This window comes from Alligator mississippiensis, chromosome 3 (genome assembly GCF_030867095.1).
Source record: "Alligator mississippiensis isolate rAllMis1 chromosome 3, rAllMis1, whole genome shotgun sequence".
Taxonomy (NCBI): domain Eukaryota; kingdom Metazoa; phylum Chordata; order Crocodylia; family Alligatoridae; genus Alligator; species Alligator mississippiensis.
In genome coordinates, this window is record NC_081826.1 from 143902217 (window position 1) to 143916987 (window position 14771).

Genomic DNA, 14771 nt, shown 5'->3' on the forward strand with positions numbered 1-14771 from the left:
TCCATGAGTTTGTGGCCATTACTCCTGGTTTTCTCTAAGGGTGCCCTGGTGAACAGTTGTTCACCAAGCCCTTGATGTAGTCCCCTGATGTAGCGGTACGCTGCTACCAAGTCCCCTCTCTGCCTTCTCTTTTTTAAGCTGAAGAGTCCCAAATCCCTCAGCTTTTCCTCATATGGCTTGCCTTGCAAGATTCTCATCATATGGGTGGCTGTTCTCTGGACTCTCAAAATTTTCCACGTCCTTGTTGAAGTGTGGCACCCAGAACTGGACGCAGTACTCTAGCTGTGGTCTCACCAATGCTGAGTCAAGCAGAAGAACCACTTCCTTGGTTTTACTTGAGATGCATCAGTTGATGCATATCAGAGTATTGCTTGCCCTGCTGGCTACAGCATCACACTGATGACTCATGTTCATACTATGGTCAATTGTTACCCCTAGGTCCCTTTCATTCGTGGTGCTAGTCAAATGGGCTCCAGCAAGCCTGTAATTATGCTGGGGATTGTTTGTCCCCAGATGGAGCACTTTACACTTCTCAATGTTGAACTTCATCTGGTTCCAATACGCCCAACTTGCCAGCCTAAGTCTGCCTGTATCTGCAGCCTATCTTCAAGCGTGACCACGCTCCCCCATAATTTGGTGTCATCCGCAAACTTGGCCAGTGAGGTCTTTAGCTTCACCTCCAAATTGTTGATAAAGACATTGAAAAGCACTGGACCAAGCATGGACCCCTGAGGGACACCACTGGCCACTTCTCGCCAGAACGACACAGATCCATTCCTTAGAATTCTCTGGGTCCTACCTCACAGTCAGCTTCCTACCCACCTAAATGTCAAGCAGTTAAGCCCACAATCCTCCAATTTTCCTGTAAGAACATAATGGGATACCAAATCAAAGCCCTTTTGGAAGTCTAGGTATATAATGTCGACCTTCTCTCTCTTATCCAGGTGGCAAGCTACCTGGTCATAGAAGGAGATAAGATTGGTAAGCAAAGAGCTGCCCATGATGAAGACATGCTGGCTGTCAATCAGAATCCTACCTCCTGCAAGTGTATCGCACGTAGACTCTTTGATGAAGTTTTCCAGGACTTTCCCTAGGATAGAAGTTAGGCTAATTGGCCTATAGTTGCCCGAGCCCTCTCTCTTCCCCTTCTTGAAGATGAGCACAACATTGGCCCTCTTCCAGTCTTCAGGGACCTCTCCCGAGTGCCACGAGTTTTGCCAGAAGTCCCACAATGACTTCGGCCAGCTCCTTTAGCACTCTCAGGTGAAGTTCATCCAGTCCTACTGACTTATAAATGTCTGACTTTTCTAACTGACTACACACCAGCTCAGTGTCAATAGCAGGAAGGCGGTCATTCCCACCATGCCCATTCTGAAACTTATCTAGCATGATTTTCCCCTTAGTCCACTGATATACTGAAGCAAAGTAGATGTTAAGGAGTTCAGTTTTCTCCCAAGCGTCAGTAACCTGCTGTCCTGAGTTGTTAAGCAGTGGCACCATGCTTCCATTTGTTTTCCTCCTGTTCCCTACATACCTAAAGAAGGACTTCTTATTGTCCTTGCTCCCCATTGCTAGCTTAAATTCAGTTCACATTGCAAGGATAACAGAAGTATAAACTTTGTGCAAGTGCCAAAAATGCCACACGTGGCTGGAAAGTTGCCATTTAGGTGCACGAAGGATAACAGAGTTTTACCCCTCATTCCTAATCATGTTTCCCAGTCTCTTGCTATCATCTGTGACATCATTTACATTGAAGGATAGAAATTTTCCTGTGACAGATAAATCTACCGTGCAGATGTTTCTGAACTGTTAGTATGCCATCATAACATGAAATTAAGCAGCTTCTTTTCTAAATGGTCAGTAGATAAATCTACTCAAATCCTAAATCTACTCAGTTGGTATCATTGACCAAAAATAATATAAGTCTGATAAAATTACTCTGTCCAGATTATTTCAATATACTGTATGCTTATTACATGAGTTTCCCTTTATGCCAAAAATGCTACATTGAAGAAGGTACCACTTTAACTACCAGAGGAAAGAACACTTCCCAAATAGAATAGGACTTTACCACTAGTTTTATTTGTGATCCAAGCTGTAGTAGTATCAGGGATTCCAGAGTTGTTCACATCATTCTGTGAAGTGGCTTTTATGGTAGAATTTAATGACATTTCTGGCTCATCAGGAAAAGGCACAAACTGATTGGTAGAAAATCCATGACGCAAAGTTTGGGTCAACTTCAGCTTGCGGAATCTATTTGACATCCTATTCCACCAAGACTAAAAGGGAAGAAAAAGGCACATTAATTCATGTCTACTATGACTTATATAACCTAACCTGCATCAAAGAGTTTGTGATGAAAAACTGCCAGAGTAACACTAAAATAGTTTACCAATGTCTCCAGATTCCCTAGACCAGGTGGCCAACCTGAGACATGGGTAGTCTATGGCATGTGACAGATCAGGGAGGGAACATGTAATGGAGCAGCAGACAGGGCTGGAAGCAGAAGGCAGAGCAGGAGATCAGGCAGAAAGCACAGAGTAGGCATAAAACAGAACAGCAGATTGGGCAGAAAAAAGGATTGGAGTGGAACTCAGGGAGGGCTCAGGGCTAATTAGCAACACTTGCCAAAAAGGTTGGCTCTTGCTGTTGTAGACCAGGAGTATCAAAATCATCTGGCCTCTCAGGACTGGATGAGGGGTGTGGAGCTCATTTGTGGACCGGATCAGATCCACAGACAGCTCCCACATACCAGATCCAGTCCCACAGCACTGTCATGCTGCAGCACTTTGCAGCACCTGCCCTGGACTGGCTGCATGTGCTGCTTGTGCACCAGCTCCAGTCCTACATGCATGCTCTCCACCCTGGCACTGCACGCAGCATGCAGCACACGGGGCTGGTCTGGGGCATACGCAACACTCAGAGCATGGCTCCAGTCTGGAGCACACCACCTGTGACACCTGCACCTGACCAGTCCTGCACAGTGAATCCAACACCAGTTTGCAGGCTGGTCTGGAACAGGCAGCAAGTGCAGTATGTGCCCCAGACTGGCACCACGCACTGTGTGTATCAGTTCCAGGGGGTGCAGGGCACATGCTGCATGCAGCACTCACACCAGATTGGCCCCACACTGTGTGCAGCCTGTGCAGGCAGCACTGCAGGCTGGATGCTTCAGCTCTGTGTGCCAATTCCAGCCTGCAGGCCATATTTTTACAATTCTTGCTTTAGACTAAATTGCAAGTTTTATGAGCAGCAGCCTGCCTATATCTTTCTATATAAAATTAGAGAACTCTGTGTCAACAATCATTTTATTTTTAAACATGTTCCAACTGAACAAGAAGTTAAAACTCATTGAAATTTATTATAAAATAAAAAATAAACAAAGATCTATGTAAGGATACAATAAAGTAAAATAAGTCTAAATGAAAGTAATGAATTCCCAAACTCCATTTTATAGTCTTTGTGTTCTTCATATTTCTCCCACCACAAGAGATTTGGGGTTGAAATTTGGAACTTGAATGAATGAGACTTTTCCTCTTCTCTAAAGGAGGAGGTGGTAGTGAGGCTCTGAAGCATCCTCTGTTATGAGGAGTTTATCGATTCAATGCTGGAAGAGACCTCTAGGACTGTGAAGAAAGGGTTGCCAGACGCAGAGAAGCAAGAGGACATGGACTTCCAGGAAGGTGAAAGTTGAAAGCCTGTGGTCTTTGGCAATAAGCAGAAGTCTTTGCCTCCACCTGCAGCGGTTTGCCTAGAAAACAGATGTGGAGCCCCAGCAACAGAGGAGGAGACGCATGTATTCCTGAGCACGGATTAAGACATATCTCCCAAAGGGGCCAAAGACAGGCACAAGAGCTGACTCCAACCTACCAACAGTTAGCACTGGCCTAGTGAAGGGGCATTTGGATAGGCTGGATGTGTTTAAGTCAGCTGGCCCTGATGATCTTCATCCAAAGGTGCTGAAGGAATTGGCCAGTGGCATAGCAGAACCACTGGCACAGTTGTTTGAGCACTCATGGTGCTCAGGACAGGTCCCAGAGGACTGGAAAAGGACCAATGTGGTCCCTATTTTCAAGAAGGGGAGAAAGGATGCTCCGGGCAACTATAGGCTTGTTAGCCTCCTCTATCCTTGGGAAAACCTTTGAAAAAATTATTAACAATCACATTGGTGGGAGTCCAGTAGGAAAAATAATGCAAAAGGGCAACCAGCATGGCTTCACAGCAAGTAGATCCCACCTGACTAACCTTGTTTCTTTTTACAACCAGGTCACAAATTGCTTAGATGCAGGAGTTGACGTAGATGTCATCTGCTTGGATTTTAAAAAGCCTTTGATACAGTATTGCATCCCATTCTTACAAATAAATTAAGAAGCTGTAATGTAGATTATTACACAGTAAGGTGAGTAGAGAATTGGCTTATGAAATGCACCCAGAGGGTGGTGGTGGATGGGTCGTTTTCAACCTGGAAAAATGTGGGTAGTGGAGTTCCCCAACATTCAGTCCTTGGACCAGTGCTGTTCAATATCTTCATCAGTGATTTGGATGAGGGCATGGAAAGCACTCTGTCAAAATTTGCGGACAACACCAAATTATGGGGCAAAGTAAACACACTGGAGGGCAGGGAGTGGATTCAGGAGGATTTGGACAGATTGGGAAAGTGGGCAGATCAGAATAGGATGCAGTTTAACAAAGATAAGTGTAAAGTGCTACATCAAGGGAGAAAGAATCACTAACACACCTACAGACTGAGAAGTGACTTTCTAAGCAGCACAGCAGCAGAAAGGGATCTTGGAGTCATAGTTGACTCCAAAATTAACATGAGTTGTCAATGTAACAATGTGATAAGTAAGGCCAACCACACTCTTTCATGCATTAGAAGGTGAATCACAAACATGTCTAAGGAGGTGATACTTCCCCCCTCTATTGATAAGACCAAAGCTGGAGTACTGCATCCAGTTCTGGGTGCTGCACTTCAAGAGGGATGTGGATAACTTTGAGAGGATCCAGAGGAGGGCTACTCGTATAGTTAAGGGCCTGCAGGTAAGATCCTACGAGGAGAGATTGTGGGACCTGAATCTCTTCAGCCTCAGCAAAAGAAGGCTGAGAGGGGATCTTGTGGCCGTCTACAAATTCATCGGGCAGGGCACCAAGGAATAGGGAATACTCCGCTTACCTGGGCTCCCCTTGGAGTTACTAGGAACAATAGCCGTAAACTGACAGAAAGCAGATTTAGATTAGACATGAAGAAAATTTTCTTACCGTGAGGGCTGCCAAAATCTGGAGCAGGTTTCCAAGGTAGGTGGTGCTCTCTCCTACCTTGGAGGTCTTTAAGAGGAGATGAGACAAGCACCTAGCTGGGGTCATTTGACCCCAGCGCTCTTTCCTGCCCAGGGCAGGGGGTCAGACTTGATGATCTCCCTTCCAACCCTAAAAATCTATTAAATCTATGTCCCATTGGTGGAAGAGGCCAGGCCAGGCACCCCCAAGGTTGGAAGACTTGAGACCACTGCCACCAAGAGGCAGCAACAGGTGGTAGTGGTTGGAGACTCCCTTCTGGGGGGAACAGAGGCATCCATCTGCTAACCTGACCTGCTGTCTCGGGAGATCTGCTGCTTGCCCAGAGCCTGGATCCAAGATGTTACAGAGGGATTACCAAGACTCATCTGCCCCTCTGCTCACTATCTGCTGCTGTTCATCCATGTGGAAACCAATGATACTGCCAGGGGATCAGATCAAAAGTGACTACAGAGATCTGAGTGCAAGTGTGAAGGGGACAGGGGCTCAGGTAATGTTCTCCTCGATTCTTCTGGTCAAGGGGAAGAGCCCAAGCCCGAGCAGACACATCCTGCAGATCAAATGACAGCTGCACAGATGGTGTCGCCAGCAGGGCTTTGCTCCTTTGACCATGAGATATTGTTCCAAGAAGAAGGATTGCTAGGAAGAGACAGGATCCACCGGACGAAGAAAGTGAAGAGCATCTTTGCAGACAGGTTCACTAACCTGGTGAGGAGGGCTTTAAACTAGGATCACTGGGGGATGGAGACCAAAGCCCTGACATAAGTGGGGATGCAAGTGACCTGGAGGAAGCACAAGCAGGAGGGGACAACAGGACAGGCTTTCTCATTTTTCCTGAGAAAGTAGGGCATTTGGCTAGTTACATCAGTTGCCCATACACGCATGTAGGGAGCTGGGAAACAAGCAGGAAGAATTGTAAGTCCTCACACAGTCAAGGAACTATCACGTGATTGGAATAATAGAGACTTGATGGGATAGTTCGCATGAGTGGAGCACTGCAATGGCGGGTTATAAATTATTCAGGAAGGACAGGCAGGGGAGAAGAGAAGGAAGAGTTGTGCTTTATGTAGAAAGAGCTGCATGAATGCTCAGAGCTCCACTATGAAATGGGAGATAGATCCGTTCCAAGTCTCTGGGTTAGGGTCAGAGAGGAGAGAGAGAGGAACAAGGGTTGTAGTGATTTTAAGTTTGTTTGTATGAATTAAGTCTGTTATTGTACCTTTATATTTATAGTAAAACAAATATACTAATTTTGTATTTGTATGTATAGATGAATTAGTATAGAATGATTGGTAAAAGCAGAGTAAGCTATGTGTCAATAAACAAGTTACCAAATGGTGAATCATGCTGAAAAGGCTGAAGAGGTAAGTCTGTACCAGGAGAAGAGTAAAGATAAGTAGAAAAGACAAGATTGAAGACAAGGTCTGCAACATCTCCCCTTCTGTGCCAGACACAGCCTACACCAGCGATAATGGAAGAATGTTGTAAACAGAGTGATTGAAGAGCATAAGCCTGACCACTTGTCAGGATGGAAAAGTACTGAGATTCAGACAAAGGAGGCACAGAATCAGAAAAGGCAGACCAGACACCCAACACCAACTTGATAACTCCTATAAAGGAGAGAGACTTAGCAGCAAGAGGTTGGGTAACAACTGAAGCACAGACGCATCTGTGTGCTCCACTCCTTATCTCATACTCCTAGGCTGGACACCTAGTGCAGTATTGAGCAATGGACTTTGGTAACTATAACATCTGCAGAGTGATTGGGAGTGAGTGTGTGTGAGTGTATGTATAAGCGCTCTTTAGAATATTCCAGTCAATAAACGTGACATCTTGCCTTATCCCCCTCATAAGGTCTTGCTCATTATTTGAGCAAATTGGTAATTTGTGTAACAGGGTGATATTATGACGAATGTCTGCTATAGACCACTAGACCAGGAGGAAGCGGTGGATGAGGCTTTCTTCAAACAGGTATTGTAAATTTCCCGATCACAGGCCCCAGTTCTCACAGGGGACTTCAATCACCCTGACATCTGCTGGGAGGGCAATACAGCAGTGCACAGACAATCCAGGAAGTTTTTAGAGAGTGCTGGGGACAACTTCCTGGTGCAAGTGTTGTAGGGGCTAACTAGAGGCCATGCTCTTCTTTACCTGCTACTCACAAACAGGGAAGAATTGGTGAGAAACACAGAAGTGGATGGCAACTTGGGCAGCTGCAACCACAAGATGATTGAAATCAGGATCCTGAGAAAAGGAAGGAAAGATAGCAGCAGAGTAAGGACCCTGGACCTCAGAAAAGCAGACTTTGAGACACAGGGAACTGATGGTCAGGATCCCCTGGGAGGCCAGTCTGAGGGGGAAAGAAACCCAGGACAAGTGGTTGTACCTTACTGAGGGCACAGCAATAAACCATTCCAATGCACAAGAAGACTAGCAAGTATGGCAGAAGACCAGATTGCCTAAGCAGGAAACTCTTCAATGAGCTAAAACACAAAAAAAAACTAGGGAAGAGTATAAAAGTATGGCTAGGGCATGTAGGGAGGCCAAACGCAAGTGGAGCTGCACCTAGCAAGGAACATGAAGGGTAACAAAAAAGATTTCTACAAGCGTGTCAGCAACAAGAGGAAGGTCAGCGAAAGTGTGTTCCTTACTGAATAAAGAGGGCAACCTAGGGACAGATGATGTGAAAAAGGCTGAATTACTCAATGCTGAATTACTCTTCACAGGCAAGGCAGCTCCCAGGCTACTGCACCCAGCAGTGCGGTTTGGGGAGGTGGTGAGCAGCCAACAGTAGCAAAAGAACAGGTTAGGCACTATTTAGAAAAAGTGGATGTATACAAGTCCATGGGGCCAGAAGCAATACACCTGAAGGTGCTGAGGGAATTGGTTGATGTGATTGCAGAGCCACTGGCCATTATCTTTGTGGTGATCAGGAGAAGTCCCAGCCACTAGGAGTAGGGCAAATACAGTGCTCATCTTTAAGAAAGGAAAGGAGGAGGATCCAAGGAACTACAGACCACTCAGCCTCAGCTCAGTCCCTGGAAAAATCATGGAACACATCCTCAAAGAATCCATTTCTAAGTACTTGGAGAAGAAGAAGGTGATTAGGAACAATCATCATGAATTTACCAAGGGCAAGTCATGCCTGACCAACCTGATTGCCTTCTATGATGGCCCTGTCTCTGTGGATGAGCAGGGGATGTGATATACCTTGATTTTAGCAAGGCTTTTGATATGGTCCCCCACAACACTCTTGCAAGCAAGCTAAGGAAATATGGGATGGATGAATGAACTATAAGGTAGTGTAGCAGAAGGCTTGGTACTCCTGCTACTTTAAAAGAAGGCAGAGTGCCTGAGAAGCAGCCTGCAGGTGTGGCAGGGAGCAAGTAGGAGTCACATGACCTACAGGGGCTGGGCTATCAGGACATAAGCCCAGAGATGGAGCTGGGAAGGCAGTTTAGCCATGAGAACCACGGAGACAGGAGCTCCTGGGCAGCAAGGCTCCTGGTTAACATATGAGCTGAGGTACCTGGTGGTTTGTGGAAGGGACTAAAAGGAACTAAGGAGATCCCAGCTGGCCCAGACAGAAAATGGAGGGCTAGAGGGCCCAGAGAGGGAGCAGGGGGACAGAGGGCCCAGGGAGCAGGTATGATCAAGGGGCCCATAGGTTTCATGAACCTAGGAGCGGGGTCAGGGCTCAGGAGGGGTCAAAGGCAAAGAAGGGTCACAACTGGAGACTGGCAGGACTGGAGACCCCATGGGTCTCAACTGGCCTAGAAGTGGAGCTGGGGGTCTAAGGAGAAGGACTGAAGGCCAGGAGAGCCGCGGCTGGAGACCGAGGGGGAAAGAGTGCCTATAATCCAGAGAAGGGCTGGTGTAAAGAAAAACAGAGCCAAGAGCCCATAGCCCATAAGGAAAGTTATGATCCAATAAGTATGCGTGACATCAGCGAGGCACGGGTGTGGGTACTGGGGAGGATGGAGCCCACATAATTAGCCCTTCAGGCAATGAATGGTGACACCTGTACAGTAGAGAGTAAGATCTCATGGGAAGCCCTGGACAGCCTCACGTTTTCTAAAATCATAACATCAAGGCATGACAGGTAAGGAGAAAGGAAGATTACCCAGAGGCAGCAAAAGAGAGTGAAGTTGATAAGAGCTGAGGGGGCTCCTGGAGGTCACCCCTGAAGCGAGCACCCTTGGAGTGGGACAAGTGGATAGAAAACTAGCTGGACTGTCAGTCTCGAAGGGTAGTAAATCAATGGCTAATGTCTAGTTGGCAGCTGGTATCAAGTGGAGTGCTCCAGGGGTTAGTCCTGGGGCTGGTTTTGTTCAATATCTTCAAAGACCTAGAAGAAGAGATGGACTGTACCCTCAGCAAGTTTGCAGATGACACCAAGCTGGGGGGAGTAGTAGGTATGCTGAAGGGTAGGGCTAGGATCTAGAGAGACCTTAACAAATTAAGAGGACTGGACCAAAAGAAATCTCATGAGAGTCAATATGGACAAGTGCAAAGTCCTCCACTTAGGATGGAACACGCTCATGCAACGGTACAGGCTGCAGATCGATTGGCTAAGCAGTAGCTCTTCAGAAAAGTACCTGGGGGTTACAGTGGACAAGAACCTGAATATGAGCCAACAATGTGCCCTTGTTACCAAGAAAACTAATGGCATACTGGGCTGCATTTATAGGAGCGCTGCCAGCAGATCCAGGGAAGTGATTCTTTCCCTTTATTTGGCACTGGTGAAGTCACATCTGGAATACCATGTCCAGTTTTGGGTCCCTCACTACAGAAAGGATGTAGACAATTTGGAAAGAGTCCAGTAGAGGGCAATGAAAATGGCTACAGAGCTGGGGCACATGGCTTATGAGGAGAGGCTGAGGGAATTGGGCTTATTTAGTCTGGAGAAGAGAAGACTGAGGAGGGATGTGATAGCAATCTTCAACTACCTGAAGGGTGGTTCCAAAGAGGGTAGAGCTAGCCTGGTGGCAGATGACCGAACAAAGAGCAACCGTCTCAAGTTGCAGCAAGGAAAGTTTAGGTTAGATATTAGGAAAAATTCTCTCACGTGGAAGGCAGAAAAGCCCTGGAACAGGTTACCCAGAGAGGTTGTGGAATCTCCATCCTTGGAGGTTTTTAAGACCAGGCTAGACAAAGCCTTGGCTTGGATGATGTATTTGGGGATGGTCCTGCTTTGAGCAGGAGGTTGGGACTAGCTGGCTTCCTGACGTCCTTTCCAACTCTAATCTTATATAATTCTATATCAACAGGGCCCAACAGTTTTCATAATAGCCACCTTATTAGTCACAATCAAACTAACCATCTGTGAACCCAATACATTGATTATATTGTTAAACTTTTCAGCAAAATATTGACTAGCTTTTGGTGCTTAAATATGTAGAGTAGCAACATGAAGCAATGCAATTAACATAATCTGTACTATCACTCAGATATTCATTGAAAGATTCCACATGCTATGATGCTATTGCCAAAGATGAAATAGAAGGAAAATGCGAGGAATACAACACATTTTGATGCCCACCATGTTTTTGCTTCTTGCTGTTTAACTGCTATAATCTGTTTTTGACAGTAGCTAGACACTTATCACCAGAATTCACCAAGTGTTTCTCCACTCTGTTTACACATCACATGCTCAACCAAACTTCCACTTAGATTTAAGCGTTTTTTCCCCATGTTCATTTATAGTATATAAATCCCACATAAATGATCCTTGCTTTCCCCAGCTCTCTAATTTATTAACATTTCCTTTACTGAATGCAAGTCTCTAGATTTGCATGCCCTGTGGGCACATCTACACATGCACTTTAATGTGCAGTATAAAGCATCACACACAAAAAAATGACATTATGCTAATGCTTAGCAAAATAGTCTACTGTGCATTAAGTGTCACTTAAAAACCATGCAAATGTGCTGCTGTGCATTACAGGAGCCTAAAACACATTAATTTAGTACCTCACATTGGAGGTACAGTATAACCTCATAAATTTGGCATGCTCAGGACCGAGCAACTGCCAGTAATTTGAAATTCTGGACTTTTGAAACCAGAGCAGCCACCAAGAACACTCCGAAAATAATTGTATGGCTATTTAAGGACTGGAAAAGAAGCATTAACAATAACATAATGATAACAATAATAATGATAAAAACATTATTATTAAAAACAATATTAACTGGCCTATTTACTAGTGCATGGGTAGAGAGGCTGTTTTAAGTGTGTAGGAGGGTAATGGGGTCCAACAGGATGCGACTGCTGCAGCTTAGTCATCTTGAAACAGGAGTTTTATATTTTATTATGAAGTTATTTCAAGGACAAGCACATTAGACAAATCAGTCCTCTGAAATGAGATCTTATTTGCAAGCACAACATACTTCATAATTTTCTAGCCACACTTCCAATTGCTCTAGGTCCCTTCACATTAAATTCCTGTCTGAATTAGTGCTTACTTCAATTACCAACTACAAAATTTATCATGCATGCCTTTTACTCTGTGTTCAAAATATTTAATGAAGATATAAAATAATGCTAGCCTAACTAAAATTGTGCAGCATGTCACAAGGATAAGCTGATGACAGTCATAGCTTATGATGTTTATAATCCTTCTGACAGTTTCCAGTCAAATGACAGTGCAAAATTAGTGTTGATTAGCCTCATTTAAAAAGATGTATCAAATGCTATAATAAAAACCAAACCTCTAAAAAAAGCACTGTTGGCTTTTACTGATTTTGCCATTTGACAAAAATCTCAGACATGTACATCTGTAAATTTTGATTCTGTATTTATGGAATGAACAATTGTTCCTCCATGTTTAAGACTGCACAATGCTGTTACATAAAGCAAAATTGTGAATCCTCCCTAAATCAGACTGAAATGGCATTTCAGGGTCAAGACAGCATTTATACTATAATGCTGAGACAATTTGATCAAGATGTTTCTGAAGTTCCAACCCTCCCAAAATGACCTGCTTAAAAAAAAATTGTGATGTCTAATTTTTTGGCACAGGATGATGAAAGAATACTAAAATAGCAAACTTATCACCAGAATGTTCTAAAGCAGCACTAGACCCTACTATAAGATTTAAAATCCAGGGAGGATTTGATTTAAATCACTGGTCAGAAAGCCTTGATTTAATTATTGTTTTCCACAAAAAGTGCATTCTTGTTATTTGATATCCTTTATTCATTTAACTTCTTGAAACTTTGCACTTTTAGAGAAAGGTAAAGGCCCCACTATGTGTATGCAAAGGTGCAGAGAAACAATAGGGCTGATGGGTAGATGACAATCAGGTCTCTTATTTCTCATCTCTATATACAGGCAACCCTCGCTTAGCGCTCTTAATTGGTTCCGGAAAAACCAAGTGTTAAGCGGAACTGCACCAAGTGAAAACCACGTCCCCATAAGATTCATAGTAAATAAATATAATTGGTTACCACTGGTCCAGGCTGCCACCACTTCAGCCACGTGCCAGCCTGAGCCCTGCACTCCTGCTGCCCCCACTGGCCCAGGCCCTGGGGCACCACTGCAAGCCCCGTGCTCATGCCCATGCATCCACTCTCTGCTTCTTGTCACCACTGCTGCAGCTTCTCCCCACCCCCTACTCACTCACTCAGCACTATAGTGAAACTCACTTAGCACTAAGTGGAATCAGGTATGTATTTAAAATGAGCGCTATAGCAAAATAGCGCTAAGCAAAACTGCATTAAGCAGGGGGTGCCTGTACTGCTGTTAACAAGAATGTTATCTCTGGAGACAACAAACTGTCCCTATGCCTGAAGAAGGGCATTTGTGCCCGAAAGCTTGCAAAGAACAATTTTTCCAACTACAGTAAAAGCTGAGTTATCCAGCACCTAACAAGCCGGCATGCTCTGTTAACTAGCATGCCAGCTTGTAAGGGCTTGTAAAGGAAAAGTGAAACTGGAAGTACCCACTGTGGCACTTCCAGTTTTACGGAGCCCTCACAGCCCAAGGCATAGCAGCCTGCGTGGGTCCCCCCTCCCCATCTCTCAGGGCCCACGGGAGGGGCAGCAATGCAGCGGGAAGGGTGGCAACGCGGCGGGAGGGGCGGCGACACCCCAGACACAGCAGGACAGGCGGCGGCCCAAACAGGCAAAGACCTGTTCGGGCCGCTCAGTTATCCAGCATATTTTGTTATCTGGCACCCTCCACTCCCCATGGGTACCAGATAACAAAGCTTTTACTGTACTTAGTTGGTCTAATAAAAGATATTACATCTACCCAAAGAACGTTGTTTGCCTATGATCTCTGGAGACACAAATCCACAGTTTAAGAACTGAAACTAAGTGTCATAGAGATGCTTAATGGGATCTTCTAGACTGAGCAATGAGTCCCATTGGGTAGAGTGGTTTTCTTTAGTCTTTACTAATCTATACAGCCTCTGGGAACCCCATAAGATTGAGCCCCTAATATAGTCCATGGCCTATTGTGACCTATTTAGAAAACATCTAGAAAGGTTACATATATTGTTGCAAATTAGTATATAATTAGAAGTTATAATCCCTGTTTCATGATGATATCTTTGAGTTTTAACATATCTTTAATTTAAACTACAAGTTTCCCTCACCAACCGCAGGGGTTAGGTTCCTGAAAGTTCCCGTGGTTGGCACAACCGTGGTTGGTAAGACAAAAGGCTTATGGGAAAAATGGGGCTAGGGACTTGAATATGAATAATAAAGGAATATACAGTGTATTAAAATCATTTTTATTTACCTTTAATAGGTTAAAAAAGGTTCCCTGTTGAGTAGTGGGTCTTTTAAAGAAACTAATGATGGACAGCTGCTTCATTTTCTTTTGAAGAGCTTTCTGGACCTCCTTGTATGGTTTCATGATGTCTCCCAGCCCTCGCTTAAACTTTAAACTTGGAGGCCATGATTAAGGGCAAAATGCAAAAATCAAAAAGAAATCAGAAGAAAAATGCAGAGCACCTGCACCTGCAACTGGATGTTAACAGCGTAAAGCACAACACGAGACTGAGTGTGAGTGAGGAGATGGAAGCGCCACGGGTGGCTAGCAAGAGTGTGGGTGATTTGAAATGGTAGGTGGTGAGCTGATGCGTGCCCATGGAAAACGGTGGTTATTCAAAACTGTATACCATGATAGCCAATATTAAGTGTGGATACTCAGAATCATGGTTGGCAAAACTGCAGTTGGCAAGGGAAACCTGTATCTTTATACAAGTTTATCTTAACAAAAAAATTCAAAAAATACAATTAAATACAAAAATCTGATTTTTTTTTTAATCATTCATTTTTATCCACCCTGAAAAAATCTAAATCTTGAAACTAAAGAGTAACTAACAATTCTTACCTTTCCTACATAGCTACAGTCTCTGCATGGACTGCAAACATGGGTACAGAGATTTTATTCCATAATAGAGCTGAGAACTACACTCCCAATGGAGCTCAAGATATCACATCCCTTCTACCTTTGTTGACCCTTT

At 44.5% G+C, this 14771-nt stretch overlaps 1 protein-coding gene across 3 annotated transcripts in view; it reads right to left on the reverse strand.

Moving 5' to 3' along the window:
* Positions 1-14771, reverse strand: part of ANKS6 (ankyrin repeat and sterile alpha motif domain containing 6) — a 73248-nt gene that overhangs the window by 35709 nt on the left and 22768 nt on the right. For all 3 annotated transcript variants that reach the window (XM_059724471.1, XM_019491081.2, XM_059724472.1), the window contains exon 7: positions 2072-2279. In XM_059724471.1, the coding sequence (XP_059580454.1) occupies positions 2072-2279 (208 nt within the window). The remainder of the gene's footprint in view (positions 1-2071; positions 2280-14771) is intronic.